This window comes from Lathamus discolor, chromosome 2 (assembly GCF_037157495.1).
Source record: "Lathamus discolor isolate bLatDis1 chromosome 2, bLatDis1.hap1, whole genome shotgun sequence".
Lineage (NCBI taxonomy): Eukaryota > Metazoa > Chordata > Aves > Psittaciformes > Psittacidae > Lathamus > Lathamus discolor.
In genome coordinates this window covers 2,657,426-2,684,585 of record NC_088885.1, presented here as the reverse complement: position 1 = coordinate 2,684,585, position 27,160 = coordinate 2,657,426, and the positions used below count along the sequence as shown (strand labels likewise).

General features: G+C 43.3%; 1 protein-coding gene across 8 annotated transcripts in view; it reads right to left on the bottom strand.

Moving 5' to 3' along the window:
• UBP1 (upstream binding protein 1) overlaps positions 1-27,160 on the bottom strand; it is a 50,069-nt gene that overhangs the window by 18,183 nt on the left and 4,726 nt on the right. For 3 of the 8 annotated variants that reach the window (XM_065665430.1, XM_065665429.1, XM_065665434.1), the window contains exons 2-6: positions 21,509-21,625; positions 7,032-7,183; positions 3,249-3,325; positions 1,465-1,570; positions 726-832 (exon numbers count right to left, since the gene is read on the bottom strand). In XM_065665430.1, coding sequence (XP_065521502.1) covers positions 726-832; positions 1,465-1,570; positions 3,249-3,325; positions 7,032-7,183; positions 21,509-21,625 — 559 coding nt within the window. Of the gene's footprint in view, positions 1-725; positions 833-1,464; positions 1,571-3,248; positions 3,326-7,031; positions 7,184-16,807; positions 17,433-21,508; positions 21,626-22,279; positions 22,334-25,470; positions 26,089-27,160 lie in introns of those variants that run through there. The other 5 variants (XM_065665433.1, XM_065665436.1, XM_065665431.1 and 2 more) reach the window with 4 other exon arrangements.

The following is a 27,160-nucleotide window of genomic DNA, read 5'->3' as shown; positions in this document are numbered from 1 at the left end:
CCTAACCTATTTAAGCAGCCTCAGTAAGAACTGCTGCTACCTCAAACTTTGTACCTACACCTTTTTATCTTATAGTAAAACCAGATGAGACAAAAGTAAGCTAGAAGTTCCAATGCAAAACTGAACATTCTATCTAAATGATTTCCAAAGACAGCATGCTCAACTGCCCTGCATATCAAATACATATATGACAAAACCCCTACCCCGAGGAAGCCTACTGACACAGCAAGAAACAGCTTTTCAATGTCTGATTTAAAACTCTTCGTAGCACATTACTTTTCATTTTGTATCCTAAAGCCTGAGTCTCTGCTGCAGCTCACCACTAGGAGAGTGGGAGACTCAACTACAACAGAACCATCAGTGATGATGGTTATTTACAGGGATATAAATTAACTCTATAACTCTGTGTGTATATATATATATATATATATATATATATATAACCTTGACAGCTTTATTCACAGAACTTTCTGAAAGCCTTTTATGTAAATTACTTTTATGTAAATTTACTATTGTTTTTAAAAGACGCTTCTATAAACCCAAGTGAAGCTGAAAACCCTAACCAGGGACCCTTACAGAACTATGAACCTGTGTTGATTCACAGAGCTGGTATTTACTGGCTATCCCACAAGTAAGAAACCAGGAAGCCTCATAGTGCAAATATACTACTGTTTGTGACCTGAAAGGCACCAAACACAGACATCCAGTCAAGTAAAATGTCAAACCTGAATAAAAGCAGATGTACATTTTGTTGGATCCCACAAAAATTCAACTGCATTGAGCTGGCTTGGATTTGTCTTGATATCAATGACTCCAACAGACATTGGAATATCTATTAAAATAAGCAGTATACGTTTCAAAATAATCATATTCCAAGAAAACACTACACATAAATTTTAATACAAGGTTACCATCAGCAAACACAGGTAGGGTGGAAAAATGTGGGCTTTGGTAGCTTGACCGTAAGCCTGGAAGCAGTTTCTTAGGACTGATCTGAAGCGTCTTTGTAGACTCAACATACAAAGTGTTCAGGGTTTGGGGGTGTTTTTTCATTCCCTTACTCACCCCCCCACCCCCCCTATACACAGCTTATGCACCAAAAATGAGCAAGTTACTCAAAATACAGAAACCATGTTGGTGCCATTTCCACAATCCACTAGAGAAGTTACTTTTGATTGTGTTCTCCTAATTGCTGTAATATTTAGCAATCAAAACTAGGAAGATTACTAAATGTGTAAGGCTGTAGTTGCTATCTTACTGCTTATCTTGCTTCTGTAGCACTTGAAGGTTTTAAAAGAACATGAAAGTGGTGGAACATTTACAACCAAAATAAACGCTGCGACAAAGCAGCATACAGAAAACTGGTCTGTGTGTTTTCAGGAGCCCTAGCGTACATCTGACCATGATCAGTCTCAGTTTGGAAACTGATTTTCTTCAAGTGGCAACAGAGAGAAACAGTTATACCTAAGTCGAGAAGTCTGTCCCCAGGGCGGTTCCACTTCCAACCTTCTAGCTGCTGGTGCTCTGTATATTGCAACCTTCGGTCATGGAACACGACTCTGATAATACTCTAACAAAGAAGAAAACAAGCATCTGATGAGCCACAAAGTTACTGCATGTTTAGAAACAGCTTGAAGATAAAGGATTAAAACACTGCAAAATAGCAACAGTGCCAAAAATATGTATTTACAGCAAAAAAATTGGTAACCATCGGTATCCCAAAATATTCCCGATCACAGAAACAGAACTGAGCAGAACAAGAGATTTGAAATGTAGTAAAAATGCAAAAGAGAATTACATGTGATTGCATATTCTGAAGGTCACTGTGAATTACACCCAGTGAACTGAGCAACACCGACAGCACAATACCAACACTGCGTAGGCAGCACCAGCTTATTTTAGATACCAAACACAGAAGACTTAATCTGTTCTGAAAAGCAGTGAATACAGTTTGACCTTTCTTTTTTTCACTCCCTTTCCTAGTATTTGTCAGCATATTTACAACAAATCTATGATTTTCAGTACAAGTAAGAATAAACCTCACCACTTTTCCAACTATCCTAGCTGAAACACTAATCTAAAAATACTACACAACTGATGCAGCCAAAAGCAGTTAACCAACAATACCTATTTTTGTGACCAGCCCTGGTACAACTGTGCACTTAAGTCATATTCTGCTACAATACAAAGCAATTTGTCATGCAGAGGGGGAAAAATACTGTACATATTAACTGCTACTGAACAAACCAAAAGCCAAATTTCTCTCTTTTTTTCCCCCCATTAGTCTATAGTAAGGATTAAAGTGTCCAAAAAACCTGAAAACTTAAATGAAGCGTCTCTTCAAGATACATTGCACCACCTTGGCTTTATTTCAGAGCTAACAAGAAAGCACATGTGCATGTGTGAATATGATAAAATTTATTTCTTTAGAATTTTATTTATTTATTTTATTTCTTTAGATTTTTATACTGCTTTGTCTTACTCTACCTACCAACTGGCTCATCACTAATCTATGAACCTGTAAAACTACAGCAGAGACGGAGCCCAAGGCTATAAGGAAACAGCACTTAAGGCGGGCAAAACAGTCAACGTGCTTATTACAGCAAGTCAACATGCTGGGTTGTAAAAGGTTTAATTACACAACTCAAATACCAGTTTTGTGCTTGTGCTTAACACTTCCTGAAATTATACCTGAATAAGCATCCCACAGGCAAGAATAACGCACAGGACTACACAGGCAGGCCAAAGTTCACAAATCATATAGCCCAAAGTATCCAGTGACAGCAGGAAAACCAAAATCCATAAAAAGGCTAGTCTGTAGATTGGATTTCTCTCGCCTATCTATAGACACCTAAATCTGAGATCACTGTTCCTTTCACCGTGTGCTTCCTTTTACTCAGCTGAAAGACATGGGCACATTTAGTGGAGACGCATCTCATCTTAAAACAGATCAGATTGCAGACCTTGCGAAGGGTACATGATGTGATGAGCTCAACTTTAGCTACCTAAAGTGTCATGAAATGAACCCATACATAAATGGGGAAACGCGTATGTGTATATTCTTTTCATTTACAGTAAACTAGAAATAACAAAGCTAGGCATTAGGTTCCACTGGGCCCATATTCTTTTGTTGGTCAGATCAGCTGGCTACACGCCCTGTGAATCAGAGCCCAATAAACAGTTAAACCCTGCTCTCTCCATAACCAAGCACCAGATGTTTGTCAGTAACACCATCTAGAGAACTTCACCTTCACCAGTTTTCCATTGATCTCTGGTATGTCTCCAGCTTTCCGATTATCCAGCATCCGTATCTCATAGGACTGACCTTTAAAAAGGAAAGATTTGTATCAGTAGAAGCTTTTTTGTGTTTAATGCGTTTGGTTCACAGGACACAAGAATACCAGTACCAGAAACTTCGTTTAGAATAGCAGGGTTCACTTTATGACACAGGAATTAATGGAACAGAATGATGCTTTTTGGTCCCCTTAAAACTACAGATACTTTCAAAGGTGAAGTATTTCATTTCACAAGAAATGTAAGCACTTGGTTCTCTATTATTGGTTTCAAAAGCTGTATTCGTTTATTTTTGAAACTGATAAAGGCAACATACTGAGAACCGGGCCACATAGCCTGGTCTTCTGAAACAAACTCCCGCACGATTCTTATACTCTTCCTACAACATACATACAACTCGCCCATGTTTCATTTTGCCCACATACCTGTTGTCTTTGTATGATTTTTAGGCTTTGTACGACTTCAGAAATGAACATTTGAAAGAGCCAGTTACTGGTTATTTGGGCAAACACATGAGCAAACCTGTCTCCCCAGTGAATGTGATGAACGGGTGTGCTTCAAAAAAGACAAAGCTTGAAGTAGTTTATTTGAACTACAGGGACTTTTTTTGCAGCACACACCCATTTGCAAAAATCCCATTTCCCTAAATGCAGGACAAAACAGATTTCAAAGCTCACTAGGATCAAGTGCACTAAATTCATTACCTTCCACATTACCCTCCAAACTACCTTTACATTCTAGTGTACACCACATTTAAAAGACATTTATTGACTTGTCCTACGAGGCAGAAATTCAGCTGTCACAGCCCTGTGACGAGCAAAGGATTTCTTAAAATTCCTTTCATCGCATCATAGACTGATGTTACCTCCAAACATGGCCTGTGACAATAAATACCCTACACATGGACAGACTGACTTTACCCCAGCAGCATCTGATCACTGGTAAGGCCATTGATTACATAAATCCGTACAAAAACCAAATGAACCTAGCGCAGCTAAGTAAAGCAATAGATCATTTATCCTCCTGTATTCAACAGGAGAGAACTTCTTTCCTGTTAGTAAGACCTGTTCAGCTACCAGTGTTAATTTACTCACACATAACATATGTAAATCCATCTGCATCTATAGACAGCTTTTGTTTCAATCTGGCACTGTTAACAAAAGTTTGGAAGTATTTCTCTATTCTCTCTCGTCATTTATTAGAGAGGGGAGAGAAGAAAAAAAATCAGACTGATTGCTCAAGAAGTGTTGTTAACCTTTCATAGGTATAAAATAACACTAAAACTGATGATTTGATGGAGGTAAAAATCAAGGAATACCCGACTCAAAACCAGCATGGGAAGTTTACAAGACAAATGGACAGATACATTCCAGTCTGGAGTCTTGGATCTGAAAGTGTGGAAGTGCTGTGGTGTTTGCTGTGTGTGGAAGCACCACAGCACTGATTTTAGCCATCTCTGCATGGGAGCTAGGTATGCTGCTTCCTCTGCTCCTTCCTGGAGAGCAGCCGAAAGAGCCAAGCAGTTCTTTTGCAGTACCCTCTTCCACAAAAACCACACAATGGTCAAGTCTGGAAGGGACTTCAGGAGCTCATCTTGTCCAGTCCCCATGCTCAAGCAGGGCCACCTAGAGCCAGCTGCCCAGGACCCAACTTGTTATGCAAACAAATACCTCAGTACAACTCAGTGTTGCAAACTGCTCCCGATTTTAAGCTGGCCTCACAAGGGAAGTTGGCCAGCTGTTTTCATTTTTCCCCATATTTAATTAGGAAAAGGGCATACCAATCCTTTCATTTTCTGACATCAGGAAAAGTTACCAAAGACACTGAAAACCAGAAAAGCATCTTTGGAAAAGAAATCTTTACATTAAGAGATTTTCAAGGGAAGATGAAACATTTACAGTCATTTCAGACACTGTCACTTAAATGGTAAGCTGTCCTTCAAGGCAAGATAGCAAGAACTTTCTTCCTTCAGCTTGCAAACCTGTGCTGGCTCCCAACACAGAGCTGAGCTTCAAGGGAGGCTGGATCCTGGCACTGAAGAAAGCAAAGTATATTTCTACAGAGCTTAAGGTCTATACAACTTTGAAGCTTTTTAAGCAGTGCAAAGCATCTTGCTGGCCCAGCATACTGCTGCGGTTGTGCTGGTTTTCTCCTGAAGAGAGCACTCAAGCTACCAAGTGGTTAAAAATAAACCTGACAAAGCAAATGGCTGAACACTGCAATTACGTGTTTGTAAGACGCCAGAAATCACCTACAGAATATCCACTATTCACACTAGTGGAAGAGTCAAGTAATGTTTAGAGCATGTTTAGACCGACTGGACACTGCAAGATGGAAAGCTGAAAGTGATGCTTTGTCATCACGACAGTATCAAATTATACACAATCTACTCTCAGATTTAGGGCTCCAGTACACAGTTAAACATTTCCAGGCATGACATGCATCACATCATCATGACATGCATCACGTTCACAGTACTAGAAGCATTTCAACTTGAGCAAAAAGGTTATCCTATCAAGAAAACACATGTAAAATGTAAAGGATACTAATTCCAGCAAGCCTAGTAAAGCAATTAGTTAGGTTAAACAACTCATCAGAGTAAGGAAAATTCACCAATACATACTCTGCACACTAAGGTAGCGCAGTGCTCAGAGAAGGACACGATCTAAGATTAACTGTACCACAACACGGTGGGACATGGAAAAGAAATGGTGAATGTAATATTTTAAATTGTTTTTATTTTTCATACAAGTCATTCTGCAGGACTGTGTCTTCTAATCACACTGCTGTCTATTAGGAGATTTGGGGTCAAAGTCCACAAGGAAAAGAAAAAGCAAAACTAATGATCCTACAGCATGAGAGCCAAGGGAGGGGGACAGAGGTGGGTGAGTGTACAAAAACACTGATATGGTCCAAAACAAATGACGAATTATGAGTTCAGCATACCAGCTGACTAAGACTAGGACACCAATGTCATTTCCAGAGGTGAGGGTGGTTTTATCACATGGCAATGACTATATCCATAGTATTCTAACAGCAATCTGTGCCCTCTTTAGAAGAAAAACTGAATTTTCGGGCTATGAGGGGAAAAAACCAGCACGACTCACACAAAATACTGTTAATTTCTGATAAATATAGGATAGTGAAATTACACACAGACTACAAAGGCAGCTGCACTTGTGGGTTTGATTCAAACACAATACCGTTCTGGGCAGATATGCATAGGTAATTTGAGAGTGATTACAGTGGCCTCTGTTATGAAACAGTTTGTTTAGAATTGACATTTTAACATTTATTATGACTTTTTGAGGGTGTCTGTGCGTGCCTTAGGAATTTAATCAGACTGTATCAAGTTTAAGCATGAATGCCACATTAATCCTGTATTTTAAGCTATTACTGCCTGAAGTTTGCCTCCTAATAGCTGCATCAGGTTGATTTTACTGGGGGGAAGTGGGGGATGGAGAGGGGTAACACACAGAGGGGTGAGAAAGAAAGAAAGGAAAAACAGAACCAAAACAACAAAACAGCCTGTAAAAGGGAAGTAATGACAGACTACAGCTATGGGTCTGCAAGCTGGACAAAACCAGATTACTAGTAAGGTATCCAACCTCATTTCCTACATGCATTTAACTTTAGATGTACCCACATGCATCAAAACATTAAATACAATTCCAGTTTTAGACTTGCACCAGAAGCTGCAGGCACTATAGTTATGCCTGCAACATATGTATACCAACCTTGATTCAAGTATGTCAGAGTTTCATCATATAATTTTACAGCTGGAGATGTTGCAGCACACATAACATACTGGAAGGGTGGATGTTTGGTCTCATTTTCTTGTGGAAGGCTGGAATCTTCCTGTTTGAAAATAGGCAGTGCCAAAACATCACTGAAAAGAACAGAAATAACTCTGTGAGACTGCTGGCCTTGTTTTGCCTGAAGTTAAAGAAAAAAAAGAAGTTGTTTGTAACTTAAAAAGCCACCGTGGAATACATACAGCATTGTGTCAGTTCATCAGTGAAACCAATGTGAGCAGTACCCAAAACATTTCCCACCAAAATTTGAGGCTATAATACACAAGCAGTGCTTTGGCACCCACCCAGACGATGCAGTTGTGCTGATCCTCTCAACATTTAATCTGCAGCTCTTGTCTCCACTGAAAAAAGTCACTCTTTGAACCTGTCAACACAGGCAAGCTTGCCTAATATACATGCAGCTCTCAGCTTTGAAGTAATATATGCCTCAAAGTCAGGTACCCCGTGAAAGTCTCTCTCCCCATTTAGTACCATTACAGCTAAGCTATTAATTCTGTTGACATGGCAGATTTTTCAGTCTCAGCTTTTACAGGGCTTTAGCATAATGAATAGCACAAAAATCATTAAGCAGCAGCTTCACAGAACCGAAGTTAGGGAAAGCACATGCCAAGATTCACTTCACTTATAGAAGACAACCAGAAAAACTCGGGAACTGACAGGTTTCTGAAGAGTAAAGAGCAATCCACGCTGACCGCTGTAAGAGCATCACTGCGGCCAACAAACACAGAATCACAGAATCACAGAATCCCAAGGGTTGGAAGGGACCTAAAAAGATCATCTAGTCCAACCCCCCTGCAAGAGCAGGGTAACCTACAGTACATCACACAGGAACTTGTCCAGGCGGGCCTTGAATATCTCCAGTGTAGGAGACTCCACAACCCCCCTGGGCAACCTGTTCCAGTGCTCTGTCACTCTTACAGTAAAGAAGTTCTTCCTGATGTTAACGTGGAACTTCCTATGTTCCAGTTTACACCCATTGCCCCTTGTCCTATCACTGGATATCACTGAAAAAAGCCTAGCTCCATCATCCTGACACCTACCCTTCACATATTTGTAAACATTGATGAGGTCACCCCTCAGTCTCCTCTTCTCCAAGCTAAAGAGACCCAGCTCCCTCAGCCTCTCCTCATAAGGGAGATGTTCCACTCCCTTAATCATCTTTGTGGCTCTGCGCTGGACTCCTTCAAGCAATTCCCTGTCCTTCTTGAACAGAGGGGCCCAGAACTGGACGCAATATTCCAGATGCGGCCTCACCAAGGCTGAGTAGAGGGGGAGGAGAACCTCTCTTGACCTACTAACCACTCCCTTTCTAATGCACCCTAAGATGCCATTTGCCTTCTTGGCCACAAGAGCACATTGCTGGCTCATGGTCATCCTCCTATCCACCAGGACCCCCAGGTCCCTTTCCCCTTCACTACTTTCCAGCAGGTCACCCCCCAACCTGTACTGGTACATGGGGTTGTTCTTCCCCAGATGCAAGACTCTACACTTGCCCTTGTTAAATTTCATCAAGTTTCTCCCCGCCCAACTCTCCAGCCTGTCCAGGTCTCGCTGAATGGCAGCACAGTCCTCTGGTGTGTCAACACATCTGCTTTCGGCAGAAATACTCTGTTAGCAATAGTCGTATTCCTTATACACAGTAATGCTGTTGCATAAAACTTCAAAGAGATCAGTGAGTTGTGCTCAAAGGCTTTTTCTTGCTCTGAATTTTTGTTCATAATGAAATAATCTGCCGATCCATGAAACTTTCTTTGGAAATTAGTTTCTAAACTGACGGAAGATTTCTCACATCACCTCACTTGTTGATTTAGGTTTTAATCTACATGCATCTTATTGGTTTCTTTTGCACTGATCACAATCATAACTTAGTATACTTTGTAACAGAATTATATCTGTATTGCACTATTATTTATGCACTGTACCTTAACATTTTTGAAGTAAAATTGCCTTTTTTTTTTTTTGCTGTTTCTCATCTCTGTGAGAGCCTGCTTTATCTAAAGAGAGCTCTGTAAATTCCTCTTGATTTTCAGCTCCTATCTGGAGAATAATCAATCAGGATTGTTACCTGATTATAATAATTTTATTATTATTATTATTACCAGGATCATAATCAATTTAATCAATTTAATTGATTTACAGCCAATATTTTTGTGTCACAAAAGGCTATAGCATAGACTTGGTCTGTGCAAATACTGGACACGAGAAGTGCATCTGGGGCACTCCAACTGTTCTTTCAGAGCATGTGCCGCATCACACTCCACTCACTGCCTGGGAGAAGCTACATTGACCTGGAAGAGGAAATACTTATGAATGGTGAAAAAGCTTAAGACATTTGTCTGTACCTTGTAGGCACCATCCCAAAATATCAACTAGAAATAGGACGCCCATATGGGTTCCTTTCCACTAGGAAGAAACCACAGAAGATTCTACAACGGGCATGAAGGCCAGGTTGGACAGGGCTTGGAGCAACCAGCTCTATTGGGGGGCATCCCCGTCCATGGAAGGGAGTTGGAACTAGATGGTTGGATGATCCCTTCCAAGCCAGTGGTTGATAACTTCTAACTAGGTGGTTGGAACTTTGGGTTGGATGATCCATTCTAACCCAAACCACTCTGTGGTTCTGTGAAAGCAGGACAAAGCAGGATACTGTCCAAATAACCAGTACAAGCCTGCAGAACCATCTTAGCCACTTCTGATGCCAGCTCCCCAAACTGAAGCCCGTAAGAAGCTGTGTTCCTTAACTAGTTACAGAGGAAGATAATGTGAAATATCCACTTAAAGGAAGCAGACACTCTTAAAACAGTCAGTCTACTTCCATAGAGAAAAGGAACATCATATCCAGAGGCAGGACAGAACATTTCCTAGATGGGTGGACTGCTGCCTAAGGATGACTCAGAAGAAACAAGCAGATGCTTCATGCCTTGATGTCAGTCAAAAGGGCAGCATGAACAGAAGGCAACTCAACACAAGAGGGAGCACTGCGACCAGCAGAGAAGCATCATCCCAAGGCAGGACAATGCCTTCTGCACCAGGAACCCAAGCTCTTCACGCACTTTTGGCACATGAAGTACTAGCTAGTGTGCTCATGAAGAGGAACTTTAAAACAGAAAGAACATGGAAACAATAACAATGTTTAAACCACACACATAAGAGTCTAAGTGCAATACAGAAGGCATGCAAAGTACCTCACAAAATCAGTGAGCTGTAATTGTCAACAAGTTCTGCAGCACTTGCTTTTCACGCAACACAAAAGAGAAGCACTTTGTGTATTTATGAGAAGTATCTTTCAAGCCTTACTTTTCCACAATTTAAAGATAAAAATGCATCTGGTCTAGGTTAAAAACATGTGCTGTGGTTAATGAACTAGTCAAATTAACAAACAAGGCACTGGAAGCCAAAAAAATACAAATGGAAGACAAATGTAGCCAGCTTTAAACCTGCTTTTGCTAATACTTACAAAGTGGTAATGACTAATTGCCACTGTGGAAGAAAGAAAAAAAAGAAACATAAAAGTCATCCAACTCCTGAACCCTGCAATTTAGTTGTAAAGAGCATAATGTGCATTCTTAAATGCCACCATGCCATAAAAAAAAGCTCCAGCAAATAGCACAAGGCAAATGTAAGGATCTTCATTAATTTTCTGATAGAAACACACATTTTTATTACAAAAGTCTTCTGGGTCCTAGTACTTTCCAAAGGAAAAGAGAAGCCAATGCATTTGCAAACTCCTGCCTAGATCATCTTTAAATAAATACCGCTTAAATAACATTTTGATATATTCACTCGTGAAGAACGAAGTATCAGCGTTTTCACATTTAAACATGCGCTTGTTCCCACCTAAAACCAGGTGCGAGCCATGGGCAGTTAAAGAGTCAGTAAGGTACAAATAAAGTATTTCAAGTTAAAAGTGTCAGTGATAAAGAAACATTAACTGATTTACCACCAGCTATTAATTTCTCTCAAAAACAGTGACGCCTCTTTTCTTACTTTCAACAAGGAAGCTGCTATGAAAACACCTGGTCTGTAACGCAGTCACCATTGTACAGCAATAGAGGATGATCGGTTTATTTGACATCATGAGCCTAAAGTTCAGCAATGCAAAAGGTCTTCTGGGCAATACTGGCATGAAGGGTTCCTGCCACACAAGCTGCTCTGTACCTACCATTCCTCTCTGGACTGGATTGGAAGCTCTATCACTATCTAGCACAGCTACGGAAGTGAGGGTGGTGAAAGCAGGTCATAAAAACCTCACTGCAGAGAAACCGCCATCGTACCAGACAAAACCTGAGGGCAGACACTGTAAGTCAAGTCCATTTCCTTCCTCAGGACTGGCAGTAACAGTGATACAGGAATCAGGATGTCTATGTCTACTGAGGAAATCACTGGAATGGCTTTAAGACTACAAGGAGCATTCTTCCCCGTTTGCTGAGGCCAAAGTGCCTGTTCTTTACCCTTCACGCTAGTTCCAAACTGCACAGTGGCAAGCATTGTCTCCAAAGTAAAATTCCCTGCTCACACAGCACAGCTGCAGATGTGAGCTGCACTCACAGTTCAGAGGAGGATATCAATAGCAAACAGAGATTCAGTATTTTTTGTAGTCCTCTTTACCTGCACTGAAGAACAACAATACCCTGAAAGTGATAAGCTGCATATAACAGACGCTTTTATGTAGATCACATTCCTAAGGACTACATACAGATCCTAGATGTCAGCCTCTTTACCACCTCAAGCTTTATACTGATCCTATCATGAGACACACAGACCACCTCCAAAAAACCCCCCAAACCTCCCAACAAACAAACATACAAAGCCCACAGAAAACCAGAAGAGCAGGTCAGCCTCCTCACATCCAGCTGTTTTCCTTCAGACCCCAACTCCAATTTCTGCATTTACAATGAGCCAATGGCCTGGCAATGCAATCACCTGCCCTCAGTGAATCCCTGTCAGGCTTCCCATTTCTGTACACCTCAGCATCCATCAGTCATTTTCCTACTCACCCGGTGAAATTTGATTTCCCAATGCAGATCAGAGACAGGCACTTTTACTGCCAGCTTCGCTCAGGTTATTCAACACGGCAAAGAACCTCCCACTGCAACTGAAGGCCCCACTAGCAGAGCTGCCCAGATGGAGGAAAAATCAGTTTTCCAAAAGAGCTACTGCTGAAGTTATTTTGGGCTACAGCAGAAAAGAGCTTTAAGGAACTGATTCTGTTCTTTTTCTGCCACTGATAACTTCTGATCTGGGGAAGCAAGATACTAATTTACTGGGGGGTTGGACTATATGACCCTTAAAGGTCCCTTCCAACCCAAACTATTCTGTGATTCACTTGTCTCATCCAAGTGAACCCTGGACTACCGTCAAGCCAGCTGAAACATAAACGAACAGCAGCATTCTGAAGAAGTAGCATCTTTTGTTAGAGTTCTTGCTATAATTTGAAAAAGCAGATCAAGCTTTACTCTCCTGACAGATGGAACTCCAAGACCAAATTTTTCAAACTATGAGCTCCAGTAAGAAAAGTCTTGTCTCAGCCCCCCACCGTTTGTTATCTAAAGCATTCAACTGAAAGCATTCTTTCTTCCTAGAGGGAGGAGGAAATTTTCCCAGAAAAGCAAACAGAAACAGTCTTCATTCTACACCAAAGCAGGCAGTCAGCACATCTCCAACACCCAGTCTTAGCCAGCTATGCCACAGAAGTGCATAAATGAGACTTTGAGAAGGCAAGAAGGCTCAGAAGAGGAAGCCAGGTGCATGCTAACACTTGAACCAAAGCATCCAGTGGGATGGACCACGTGTGATAAGTTATCCCATGCTATGTAGGCTACATGAGCGTAGTAGTGAAAGACGAAGAAAAGTGTAAATTGTCATTTCCCTGTGCTTGTGAAATGACTTTGTCAGGCACAAAATCACCTCCCTTCTAAACTTAAAACTCTCTTTTCAACACTATCTCTGAAAGAAAACCAACAAACCTGCCTACTAATAAAAGAAGGATCGCAAAATGAAGAACATCCTGTCCTTACAAGAACAGGATCTACATGTCACCGAAAGCCACAGTGACATTCCATCAATCATCTGCCTTATCTGTCTTCTGACTTGTATACTTTTGGGTGTGAGTACTAAAGCATCCACGAACATGGAGGTCTTCTGAAGCTTTAAAGCACGGTTTACAAGGAAAAATACCTTGAGAAAAATGCTTCTCAAGCAGTATCTGAATTACAGTTATGATCTCAAAGCCACGCTCTGCACTGTTAACAGAGGTCTGGGCAAACTATAGGAAAATATAAGGGAACAGGAAAGCTGATATCCCATTCTCCATCCACTGTCCAAAACACAGAGGTCCGGAAGCTGAAGCAACTTGCAGCAGCTATAGTACACATTGCTCTCATGCAGAAGTAATGCATAAGGTATAAACGAGGGTTAACTCGCTGCCCTGCTCTAATAGTGCGCATCTATCCACCATTAGAGGTGACAGGGGAACAAAGAAGACAGGTATGTAACATCAACCCTTTTCCTTAGGAATTAAACTGTTCTCCTTGACTTTTTGGAACACATTCACACAAATTCAACTGGGAAGAAGAAAAAAAGCAAAACAAAAAACTCCAAACAAAATGAATGTCAGTGATCTAGAACATGAGGTTTATCTTTCTTTCAACATGTTTCATCAATGGTAACAAAGTGAAGTGGATTTCAGGAAGGCCTGTGGATTTTCTTCCTCAAATGTCTTGTTTCCTGACAGTTACTTACTTAGCTGTGTGCCTGCAGAACGAATCAAGCTCCAATTCTAATCAGTACATAAATTCTTAGTGCAATACACACAAGTAGAACAGACCGCTACAACAGAAGCTTTCTAATGTAATCTGCAGAAAACACTGTGCACATCTAAAAAAATCTAAAAAGATAAAAACATTTGAACATTTCAGAGTACCTTAAGTAACTATTCCTCTCAAAAAAAGCCAACATAACCAGAAGCAGAGTCTCCAAAGAGTAGGAGGCGTCAGGGGAAGCACAAACAGTCATTTTGTCTGTCAGAAAGTAACAGCAGCCACAAGGAAAACAGGCCCTGAATGAGGTAACTCCAGGTTTTTATTTCTGCACAGCAACTGTGAAGACAAGACAGTAACTGCCACGACCCACTCGTGTTCATCAGAAGCCAAAAAACAGACCTCAGGGACCTGAAAGCTGTTAGCAAACAACACCCTCCCTCTCTTCTTCACCTGAAAACAAAGCTGTAAGACTGGTCCCCCAAATCCTAACAGACCAACTCCATGGTTATTTTAGCCTAAACTTTGGAGGAGTCCCTACACAAAGCTCGCTCACCATTCCAGGCTCTCCCCAGCACTGTAAGGAAACAAGACTGACTGCAATAGGCTTCTGTTCTTTTCAACCAGCTCCATTCTCCAAAGACACTCCAAGTGTTTAGGAGACGCAGCAAACTGACTGGATTCTCCAAAAATGGAGGATTGTCTGGACATATCTTCGAACAGCCTTCTACCATTTCAGTACCAAGAGCCATCCTTTTCAATTCAGCTTAATAAACTTCAGGTTTTAATCTGGCAATATACACCAGAACAGCTACTCCTGAAATAATCAAGTTCCATAACGACAGGCTTCAATTTTAGCACTTCAAATACCACTGGAATTGCAAGCATATAAATAAATCCATATTCTAAGCTTCCAAATTACGAATAAAAACTCAGTCATTAAGATACTTACACTCATTTAACTTCGTTTAAATTAATTCATTACACAAAAAATGCAATTCTGCTGGAGAAATGGCAGTTCCTGAAACTCATCTTTCCAACGCAACAGCCTCCATTTTTTAACAGCTCACAGCAACAATCAGTGGTCCCCACAAGTACACAGCTCTTGCTGTGTTAACATGGATATGATGTCAGATTTGTCAGGAATCACTATGAGCATCATTGCCGACTGAAGTTAACAGCAATACTCAAAACTCACTAAAGGTACCATGGTTTTAGATAGGTTTTATATAGGTTTTATACAGGTTTCTGAGGGAGGGAGTTAACACATCTGACAATTACTGTCAAGTGAATTGACTTTTGTGTTGAAAGACAGTTTCTTATTGTATAAGAAGACATCAGAGCAGCAATCAGAACAACTGAGTGTCAAGATTTGAAGGAAATTCTGAGAGCTATTTAAAACCATGGGAATCTGCAGAGGAATTTTATCAAATTATATTACGTTTAGAACAAATACAGGTCCTGGTTAATGCAGATGAGCAGTTTGCTCTTATTAGAACAAACACAGGAGTAAGGATATTCTACTTCAGGGCACTGACTCAGCACCAACTTGAGGAAGCATCAACTGCATTATATACAACCCTAATAGATGAAAAAAGGTTTACGCACAGTTCCTCCTAACAAAATGCAGGGGCATACAGAATGATGGAGATGGAAGAATGAATGAACCTAGAATGATAGAGATGGAAGAACAGTTCTTGAACAGCAGCACAGGCATTACCCATTGGTGTCTGAAAAGCCATCCAGGCAGCTGCCATAGAGCAGCCCACAAGAACTGGCACTCCACTGTGTGCAAGAGATAAGATAAAGACAGAAATGCTTGATAAAGACAGAAATGGGGCAGAAGTGGAATACAGTCCAGAGAAGCTGAATGTAAAATCAGGAGTATTCTCATCAGGAGAAGAAAATCACTTTGTCCTCTGAACTGGCAAGTTCTCAAAGTTAATTTTAATAAAAAAATAAAAATCAAGCCTCCGCAAAACAAAAAAACCCCATTAAATACATATCCCACCATAAACCTGCTGAGCTCACAATCCAAACACGAGGAAAGGGGTCGTCGCTTCTGACTTTGAACAGAGACACTGCAATTCCAATACTTCACCTGGGAAACACTGCCTTAAAACACACATAATAGGCTGAAACTTGTGGTGGCCTCCAAGTTTCAGGTGATGCATGGATGCTAGGCCATCCAGACGATCAAATGCCAGTGTTTTACTTCTTCAGACTATCAAAATACTGACTAATTCTGTCAAAACTCCTTGGATTAAAATGTCTCCCATTGCCTCCGAAGCAGCTTTCCAAGTCGCTGAGGAACCATCCCGTTCTGCCCATAACCGAGACAAAACGTGCTCATTTCAAACCAGCACGGTTTTATCTTAACTCCGAAAACGCGCACCCAAACGGTATTTAAACACCTTTACTGCAAAAACCTGGGAAACGACCGAAAGCTACAGAAACTGGCAAGTGGAGCAAGAACAGAGCTCCATGGCAAGGGATGGGGGGCACAGGAAAACGTCTCTAAAGACACCCACTACATAGAAATACGGCAGAATAAACCGACCGAAGTACAACCATATCGCTACTCTATTAACCACCATGACGCTTACTTACCCGAGTAAGAACATTTATAACCGTCAGAGCGCACAGCTATTGTTAACGATGAGCCAGAACTGCATTCACCGAGTACATGATGGCACTCTTACGAAACACGGGCTTTGGGTCTGCAGCCGCGGAACGGCGTTTTCAGGGCGCAGATTACACACGCAGGGCAGAAGCATCTCGCCGCGGGCCTGCCCGCCCTGGCAGAAGGCCCGTCCCCCCTTAGGCCGGGAGCGCAGCCCCTCACGCCACCGAGCACACGGTACCGGGGAAGAGGCGGCAGCCGCCATCGGGAAGGAGGGAGGGGAAGCCCCGGCTCCTTGCCGCGCTCCGCGAGTTTACCTCATGCTGTAGGCACCGGCGCCCAGCTCCTGCCCGATGCCGGAGAGGCTGGCGTCGAAGTCGTGCACCAGCCCAGACTCGATCACTTCGTCCATCTTCAGCACCCACGCCATCTTCCACCGCCCCCCGCGCTCCCGCGGGAGGAGCCGGACGGGGAGGAGCCGCTCAGCCCCAACGCCGCCGCTGCTCCGCCGGGAGGCGCCGGGAGAGCGCGGGGCTGCAGGGGCAAGGGGGGGGTAGGGGTGAGGAACGCCTGCGGGGCGGAGGAGGCAGCGAGGGGTCGCGCTCAGCCCCGGGGGAGCCCTTTCCCCGCGGCGCGACCAGGGCGCGGGGTCGCTCTCAGCATCCTGCGCTCGCCCGGCCGCCGAGGGGGGCTGGGGACCGGGCGGCCGCCACCTCCTCCTCGTCCTCCGCCGCTTCCGAACGGACGCGGCCCGGGGCCGCCGCTGCCTGTGCCACCGCCCGAGCTCCAACGCAGCCCAGCGGCGCCTCCCGCCGCATCATTCGCAGGGCGGGGGGCAGCGGCTGGACCGGGGTCCCCGCCCCCCGCGCAGCTCCGGCGTGCCCAGCGCAGCGCCGCCGCTCACCCCAACATGGCGGACACTTCCACCCCCGAGGGGCCGCCGGGGCAAGGGGAGCTCCCCGCGGGAGGGCGGTCGCCGATTGGCTGGCCTCCGCCGGAGAGCCCAATCAGAGGAGGGCGAGGCGGGGAGACGGGAGAGCGCAGCCAATGAAGGGGCACTTCCTCACGCGAGGCAACGTCACCGCGGGACAGGTCGCCTTCTCGCCGCCTCCCCTCCCGACCCGGAAGCGGAAGAGCGGGCAGGCGGGCGGAAGTGGCGGCGGAGCGCGTTGCCGCAGCGCCGGTGCCGGCCGTGTGCTGCCTCAGCCCCTCGCGGAGGCAGCCGCAGGAAGAACTGGAATGGCGAGGGGCTGCCACTGTAATGTTGCCCCCTCCGCTCATAACATACTCGGCGCAGGCAGGGTCGTTAACCCACGGCTGCGTGTAAGGAAGGGCTCTCAAACGACACGAAACAGTTTCATCGGAAGTTTCGTTAAAATGATACACCTGGTGAGCAGCCTGCAGCAGAGTACTGAGACCGCGTCTGCTCATCACAGCGTTCCGTGCTTTAGGTACAAGTGCACAAGTCACGCCAAAAGACACAAGTCAGGAAGGCCCCAGGTTCATGAATGGGTAACGAAATCTAGCTGCTGCTCCAAATACACGTATGATATCCTCAAAGATAAGCACAGGGACCATGACTGATGCTTTTTAAAGGCAATTTGTAAGTTAAGATGACTGCCAGCATCTCCAGAAGACGGTACTGGCATTTTTGCTGCTGTAATTGCTGTTAAAAGTCTGCCTGTCTGTGGACAGATGAGCAATTCCCCTGCATAGAAAAGGAAGCTTTGAAAGGGAGAGTTATGAAGAGGGTATGGGCTCAGGGACAAGTCACTAGCACAGGCACTAGCTACCAGCTTACAGATTTTAGTGACACCAAGTGAAATTACCACCTCTTTTAGCCTGCCAAGATGCCAACAATACCCTGAACTGATTGATTTATTCTGATGGAAATATTTGTGAGCACTTCTGAAGACGGTAACAACCCAAATGATGGCATTAATTAATTCCAGTGGCTGCTATGGGATATTTATGGTCCAGTTAATAAATTAGTAGGCATTATTCAGCATACAAGAGTAGTGGCTGCAGAATTAGCTCCTGTAATTGAAGAATTGCAGCGTTTTAATTGGGAACTGAAACCTTACCCTAAGCAGACTTTTGTAGGCCTAAAGTGGACTTTATAGAAGTAAGGTAACATAAGTAAGAGACTACATAAGACTATAAACCACAAGAAAAATACAATGATGATACAAAAGGAAGTGGTGGTTCGTGGTAAACTAAAAGCAGCACACTTACTACTTCTGACAGTCACGGAGATAAGTTAAGACAGGATCCAAGACCAGAGAATCCGATAGTTTGATTTATGCATAGTAAAACTGGTTTATCTGCTTACTATACTTACATTAACATAGCTACAAAGCAGTTACAGGATCATAAATTGGTGATTTTTATGTTGGGAATTGTTTTCTCCTGACATAAATCCTCATCTTTGTTAGTTTTCCCATAATTTAACTTTCAGGATGATTTGTTGTTAAGTTTATATGCTGGGCTTATACTTGGGGAGAGTAAGTAAGGTCAAGTTCAAGCTATTTTAAAGCCTAAGCAAATAAAGATTCCTATTGCAAAATTAAAGTAGTTGTTATTCTTTATGAGCAACAAAGAGTCTTGGCTGGAAAAATTGTCACACTTTTTGTGCTTTCTGTATTTCATGGAAAACTTGAGTGAGTTTAACCAAATAGGAACCACTGCAAATCCACACACTATGCACATATGGTAGATTTTTTTATGCCCTTTTCCTTATAGAATTCCTATTGTGCAACATGGACAATATAAGCCTCACGCAGAGTCCCATAGGTTAGGTACATGAGCCTGTTTTGGGGATGAAATTGCAGAATTGGTGCCTAAATTGTTAAATGTGTACGTATCAGTAAGGCAGAGAGCAAAGGCTGTGGGACAGAGAAGATTGTACAGTATAGAATGACACTTCTCTCCTCCTAGCTCCCTCCCAAACTTTGCCTACGTGAAATACATGCAAAGGTTTCCACCTGCCTGGTGGGATTGTCTGAAAGAGGCTTGTTTCAAACAAAGGATTGTCTAAGCCAATAATTTTGATCTCTCAAATGACTCCTTTAATCATCTGAGCAGGCCAGATCCACAAGCCTAACCAGTCAGAGATGATATTCCCTGTGGCCCTGCTGCTCCGTTTCTGGATATCCCTGTCACCAACCCACAATTGGGATTGGAGACTTGATACAACAGGGTGCAAGTGCACGCAGTGGGAGCCTGACTCTGCGGATATATCTGCATAAATGTGTTCCAAGTAGAGTTTTACTGGGGTGTGGGAGAAGGGGTCCTGGGACACTCTATCTGCGCTTCCCTAGTGCTGGCTGGCATCCTCTCCCACAGCGCTCCAAGGCCAGAGAAGCCAGATAGTTTGATTTATGCATAACAAAACTGTTTTTTCTGCTTCTGTATAAGCCTTACTGATGTCCAGATGTGGACATCATCCAAGATGTGATGTAAGATGTGGGACAGAAGCGTGGTGCTTCACTGAGGGTGAAGCGCCAAGGAGGGAGCCAAGCAACTTGATGATGGTTATGCCCAGGCGGAAGCCTCGTGCCTGAACTGATTTGTTTCCTCTCTGCTTGTGGCAGTTGGCCTCAGGGGGCAATCCCGTTCACTCCTGTACACATCCCTTAACTTAGGAAGGTATCCCCCCTTACAATGTACCCCAATACTATAACACAGATGCAGGCTGCCATCCAAACCTAAAGGCAGGTGCTCAAAAGCGGTAACTTCAGATGGCAGATTTTTAGATGAAATCTAATGGAAATTAAATTTCCATTTAATTCCCCTGCATAAATGCAAGGGAACTATGAAAAAAGACAAGGACACGGTGAAAACAGGCCTGAGAGGGGCTGGGAGTGGACCCCCCCTCCTCTAGGCTGAACAGAGGGTGGAGGAGTGGAGACTGGAGGTGCGAGGGCATATCCTTGCTTTCCCTTGCTCTTTGGTTCCTTTTGCACTGGGAACGTGCACAGGATTGCATCAGGGAACTCCAGCACCCATTCGCCACTGCTGCTTCGCTGCCTGAGTCAATAGGAACAGCACTGTGTTTGCTCCCTATTTGTGTTAGACAATTTACATCTCTAATCACCCTGACCTTTGTCATGAAATAGGTTGATTTTATAAGAGGCAACAGTAGTTTCACTGGTTTCACACGCTGGAATGCAAATATAGCCTCAATTCCTTTAAAATCTAAACCTAACGCATTTCTACTAAACCCATGCTACTCAGCAATTCTACAAGAGCAGAAGTATTGTGATAGAGCAACAGGTGCAAGGATACCAATGTACAAAAAGCCCTATCAAGGTAGATGGTTATGTATGCTAAATACATACTCTGTATTTAGCCAAGAAGTAATAAGCTAAAGTCTAATACAGACAGTGCACCACATGGTAAGTTGAAACTCACTTAACATCAAGATTACCTGGAATTTATGAGCCTGGCTGTTGTCAGAGCGTAACAGTTGTTAATTATAAGAATTTGAATACTGTACACAAATAACATTTTAGTCATGAAGAGGTAAAGCAGCTCACAGCAATATGCTGATGCAATAAGCTGTATATTGCATCAGAATTTCAAGGGAAAAATGTTAAGTCAGAGTGCTGGACCAATTCAACACACAGCCCCTAGTTCCTGATACTGCAGATCAGCCAAGCTTCAGCAGATAATCAAAGTATATGTGAAACATCAAGGTATTTGTATAAGTCTATGTTAAAGTCAGAGAGTTTTATCTACAGACTGCACATGTAATTTGAAGGAGAAACAAAAAATCAACACATTTCATATCAAGCAGTAGCACATTCCTGTCACAGTTACTGGCACACACATATGGTGGCATCGTTTGTGAGAAGACTGGAGCTCCAGTCAAGTAACCCTCCACTATGTAAACTGGACTGCTCAGACTGTTTTTAAAGGGTCTAAAATCACCAGATCCATGTTGTGAATCGGCAAAGGCTGTGCAGTCTGCATTCTTGTTAGCATTATGATTAAAAGTCACCCCATTCTTTTCTTACCGCAGGTAGCTGCTGTTGCCGGTGGGATACTGGGGATGGTGATAATGTTCCGGCTGGCTGTGCCAGAAAAACATTTTGGGATGAGGTGAAGCGTTGTGCTCAGTTAAGAGATGGTCGCTGCAGCGATGGGAGAGAGGAAAGAGAAAACAAATACACACATTCAGATTAAAGTTGCAGGTTGGTTCCTCTCACACTCTACATTAGCTGCTGGTGCCACCCTCTCAGGAAGAAGCAGGTAGCTGAGGTCTCGGCTGGCCCCCACCTGCCTCACAGCACTGTTGGCTGCTGCCCTGACACAAGGCTTCGTTACGAGTTGATGTGACCTCATCAGCCACCCCCTGTATCTCTTGCCTCCCTCCATGCTGTTGGAGTGTCACCAAGCAGTGCTGTGTGCTAGAGCCAGGAGAAAGAGCAGTTTTACAGCACTTTGGCCTCGGAGAGGCCACACTCCCTCCTTACAAAAATACCTGAACACTACATCCTGCACTGGCACGACTGACTGAAGAGAAGAAGATGGACCATGCAATGACCTGTTTAAGGCACACAAAATGTCTTCTCAGTGCTGTTCATACTGTATCCTTTTTGCCTGTTCATGCTGTGTATGTTCAAGTGGCACACCGCTACAGAGTACAACTTTATAGTCACCTTCTTGCCATTAAAAAACCCCAACAAACGAAAACACTGTCAAACTGCAGCAAAAGTATTTACTCCACCACCCCCCCGCACCCCTCACACATACACTGTAAGGAAAAAGCATATTCAGATGCAAACCAGCTGCTTGGTGTGCTCCTGCTTTGACGCCATTTGCTTGCCTGGGTTTGCAGCCAGGATTGTTAATACCTGCTTTAAAACACACAAAATCATACTGGTCGATCCTGCTGAGACCTTGGCACTCAGAAAAAGGGGGCACACATCCAAAAACCTCATCTGAAAACAGTTACCCTGCAGAGGGCACCCATTCTGCTTGAAGTAGGATGGATTACTGACAAAGAGGAATAATATGCTGGGGAGTTTGGGTTTTGTGGGGGTTTGGGGTTTTTTGCCTTATGTTTGCTTTTTAACATCACCCCCGCACAAGCATACATTGCTTGTTCCCTGCAGTCCCTTCTATAAAAAGATAATTTAAAAGGTACTGCAATATTGTGGCAACACACAGGCTGTGAAAATCAGGACATCAAAGAGCAAGGTTCTGGGAAACAAGAAGGAATTATTTCCTATAGAGTGATAGTAATATGCAGCAGTCAAAAAACCACTTCACATAAACAACACTGGTGCTTGGGGCTTTTTTCATAGCATGAAGCAATTCTCCCTTTACTTGCTGTTCTTACTCAACATCAAAGAACAAAAAGCGAAGGCCAGAATGATCATAGAAGAGGAACTGTAAATGTGGGAAGAGAAAGAAACACCCATGTGTGACACTGCCCAGAAGAGCCGTCAAGAATTGGGTCTGCCAGCCTCCAACGTCTGAGAGCTCTCTTCCAGGAGCACCAGGAGCCTTGAGGAACACCGTTGTAACACAGACCGGCTTGCGTACCCGAACCAGTCTTTGCTCCAGCAAGGATGAGAGCTGGAGGAGTCTTGTCAAGGTCAGTTTTTTTCACTTACACATCTATATGTAACTGCATACTCTTAATAAGCCCCCTCCTAGCAGATATAAAGGGCTCCACTGTTGCATTTTTTAAGTGATTAATTTGATCTCGGTGACTGTAGAAAAGGAGCATGCCTCCTGCTATCCAGTCTGCTCCATGTACTGTCAGCTTGTAAAACACAATCCCTCTGGCCCTGGTCTTGGGCAGAGGTGTTAAATGTGTACAACAGGCTGTATTTGAACACCCGTTTCCCTTTGCACCCATTATTCTCAAGCAAAGGACCGCACATCCCACAAACCACTTTCACCATCTTCTCTTTGGGCTGATGTGAGCTTCCCACGTGGAAGGGTAGGCGTGTTGTTCTGCGACTTGTATTTGCATTAAATGGAAACAGGGATACCACAGATTCCCCTTAACCTGAAGAGCTTGAAGTTCTTGCCACAGAATGGCTCCCACCTCTGTACGTATCCCACAAAGCTCATGTGGCTTTAAATTATTTAGCACCCTCTCTTGCCCCAGAATAACCTGCTGGTTTTGAGAGATGCTTAGGTGGGAATACTGCTGTTTTGATCAGTCTTGTTCTGTAAGTCCAGGAGAGAACTTGTGAGCAGAAGCAACTGTGATTCCCAGACTAATCAGTAGCCTATATATATATATATATCTTCATATATATGTACATACACATGTACATGTGCCTATGTATACTAAAAAACTGCACTCCTGCTTTTTCATCTTGTGCTTTTCATAAGCACAGCAAGCTTATTGTGAAAAATTTTCCTGGTGTCCCCAGTAACTTGTGCTCATCACCCCTCCTCTTTTCCATGTGAGTCCTTGTAAAAAGGGAGCCTCCATCTCTTTTGTAGCCACCCTTTAAGTACTGGAACATGCTGATAAGGTCTCCCCTCCTGAGCCTCCTTTTCTCCAGGCTGAACCAGCCCAGCTCTCTCCGCCTTTCCTCACACACTGCCCAGCCCCTGTATCATCTTTGTGGCCTTTCTCTGGACCCTCTCCAGCCCCATCCACATATCTTTTGTACAGCAGGGATCAAAACTGAACCCAGTATTTCAGGGGTGGCCTCACAAAAGCTTTTAGTTAACTGACCACAGGATAATAAACATAAAGCACAGAAGCATGGCAGCAGATGTGCCCATTCAGTCTCTTACCTGCATTTGATTTTTCAAGTATTATGCAGACTGAAAATAACTTGAATCATTGGTTATAGCCAAAGAGCCACCTGAGAAGAGGAGGGTGAACCAGTGAAGGCTATTCTGATCTCAGTTTTCAAGTTCCTCCTTACAAAAGGCAGTACTTCAAGGCCTGTGTCACAGGTACCCTGCATGCTATGCAAATGAGTTCACACTCAAGAGAGCCTGGCCACAAGAGCTGCCACTACAAACCATCATATCCCACCACAACCACTGTTCCTGGTGAGGTAAGAGGAGCAAAGAACCAGATCTTGTGCACTTCCATGCAAAAGCACTGTGGAAGAGGAAGATTTCCCTCTCTTTTTTCCCCTTTGAGGGCTGACAAGATGCTGGTCTGTAGAAGCTTCGAGGCCCTGGTATGGAAAGTACCAGACAGAACATGTAGGAAAGATGTTATTATTCAGACTGAAATGAAACACTAAAATAAATAAATCAATCAGTATTTCTTTTCCTGCTCTTTACAACCCTGTGTTTTGCCTGATCTTTGTTGCAAACAGTTAATGGGTAAAACTCCAACACAGTATATAGCTTAGTTCTTTAAAGCAGGATAAGCTTCCTTGGTTCTATTTAATGGCAGTATTTTGCCTCACGAAAGGCTGTGTATGCCCCACACCCAACTGCCCTTGACTAACCTCTAGACATCAAGGTATGTGGTTACACGGTCCTGCAAGTTTGGGGACAAATAAGGAGAAGTTTTTTTTCCCTTGCACTGTTGATTGTTTTGGGGCTATTTGTTTCTTGCTTTACGATCTGCCCAGTGAACACTAAGCCAGATCCCAGCAAAGCAGCAATGTATACACAAACAACAAGCCATTATTTATTTCAAACATCTCTTGCTCTAAGGCTTGTGTATGGCATGCAAAGTCCAACATGAAATATAAGGTGGGGAGGCTGATGTTTTGCTGCTGGGTGGATCTGCACTGAAGTACTTCAGCAGATGGTGCCTGAAAACTTTCAGTGGTGTATTTTTCCAGGAGCAGCATCTAAAATGATCAGTTCTCCTGAGGCATCAATTTGCTGATCTTTTTTATAGTGATCAGTGACCCTGAGCTTGGACTTGTATCAGTGTCTCCTTAAATCTAAGAGGATGCAATGAAGGTGCAGGTAGAAACTGAGGAAATAAATGTCGACTTCCTATCTTATGAGATGGAGGCATGGTACGGATTACCTTTGCTTTCTTCTGCTGCTTTTTTGGAAGACTTGAAGGCCTGCCGTGGAACCAGTCATATGGAGATCATTTGCAGGCACAAAGAGAGTCAGACAGCCAAACTGCCCAGGGAATACTGTGATTTAACCCATCATGTCATTCCTGATTCAAAACATAAGCAGGTGCTCGTGGCTGTGGCAAAGGATGTAGTCAGGTTTTTGAAGGAGGTTCACAAGTCTGTAAAGGTGGACAAGTTTAAGTGCTTGCTATTCTGCTGTTCTGTGCTTGCTATGGCTCACAAGTCTGTAAAGGTGGACAAGTTTAAGTGCTTGCTATTCTGCTGTTCTGTGCTTGCTGTGGCACCTACTTGGTAGCCTAAACATCAGTATTCGGACTCCAGACTGCTGTGGCAATGCAGGTTTCCCACATGTTCTGGCACAGGGAAGACAGCTCCTTCTCAATCCTACTGGACAGTCTCTTTCACCTGAGGTTCTGAGGCAGTTTTAGTACCTGGCCACGTCTGACATTTTCTAGTGTTGGGCTGCCTTGGCTTTGTGACAAAATCCTCCAGCATCAGTGTTTCTCTTTTAATTCCCAATACAGAACACAAGACATTCTGTATTCCAAGAAAATCCCCTCCTGAAAAACATTAAGGATTATTAAGGTTTTAAACAAGAACTACAATTTACAGGGGATTAAATTTGAGTATATAGATCAAGTTTCTCTTGTATTTCACAACCCCATTATTTTCTACTTCCTAACAGGGCAAAAATCTCTTTCCTTAGACGTTTCAAGCAGCAGTGGCTTGTTAACAGCCTTTGGAGAAAGGGCAGCCTCTGATGATACCAGCCAGCAGTTACTTCCAAACATGGTTTTAAAGTTTCATCTGAGTATTTGTGAACAATCTAACATCCAATGCAGATTCCTCTCCTTAGGCAAATACAGGTGATATAAACTTCTTGGGGAAAACAATTTTATCTGGGTAAAACAGTTCAGTGGCAGCACAGCCACAGCCATCATCTGAGAGATCACAAACCCTATCAACCTCAGAAACTCTCTACATAAAATACAACTGTCTATAACGACATTTAGTAAGGTGTAAAAATGTTTTATCCATATCACTTTAAGTTGTGCTCAAAGGACAAAACATAATGGGGCAGAAATGACTGGTTTACCATATTAGAGGCTATTTGCACTTGTATGCCATGACAGTTCACTACAGTTCAGCAGATTAATTAAGCATTTTAATATGCTAATCTGCAATTCTAATTGGAATAGACATATCCAGTTCCCCTACAGGCTTGCACTTCAGCTGGTTAACCACCACTGAAATCACAGTTTTCTTGGCTTCCCTGGCATTTTGAGACTAACTATGTATGCTGAGGCTAAATGAACTGTGCTGGGGAATGTTTTGGAGTTTTCTCATCCCCCTCTCCCTCCCTGGCAGACTCTCAAAGCCCAGGACAGACGTTCCTTTGCTTTTGCCAGCATGTCTGGCAGAAGGTTCAGATGCCCGGGTGCTGCTGGAGGATCAGTCTGAAACTGTTCCCCAGTTGGATTTGTGTGGAATAGAGATGGGGAGCTTCCATAAGGCACTTAGTTGGCTCTGCCACTGGCAGAGATGAGTAGATGGTGAAGGACTGAATACCCAGCCAGCCTAGCTGACACTTGAGAATGTGTCTGCAGCATAACCTAAATTATATGTTTGCTT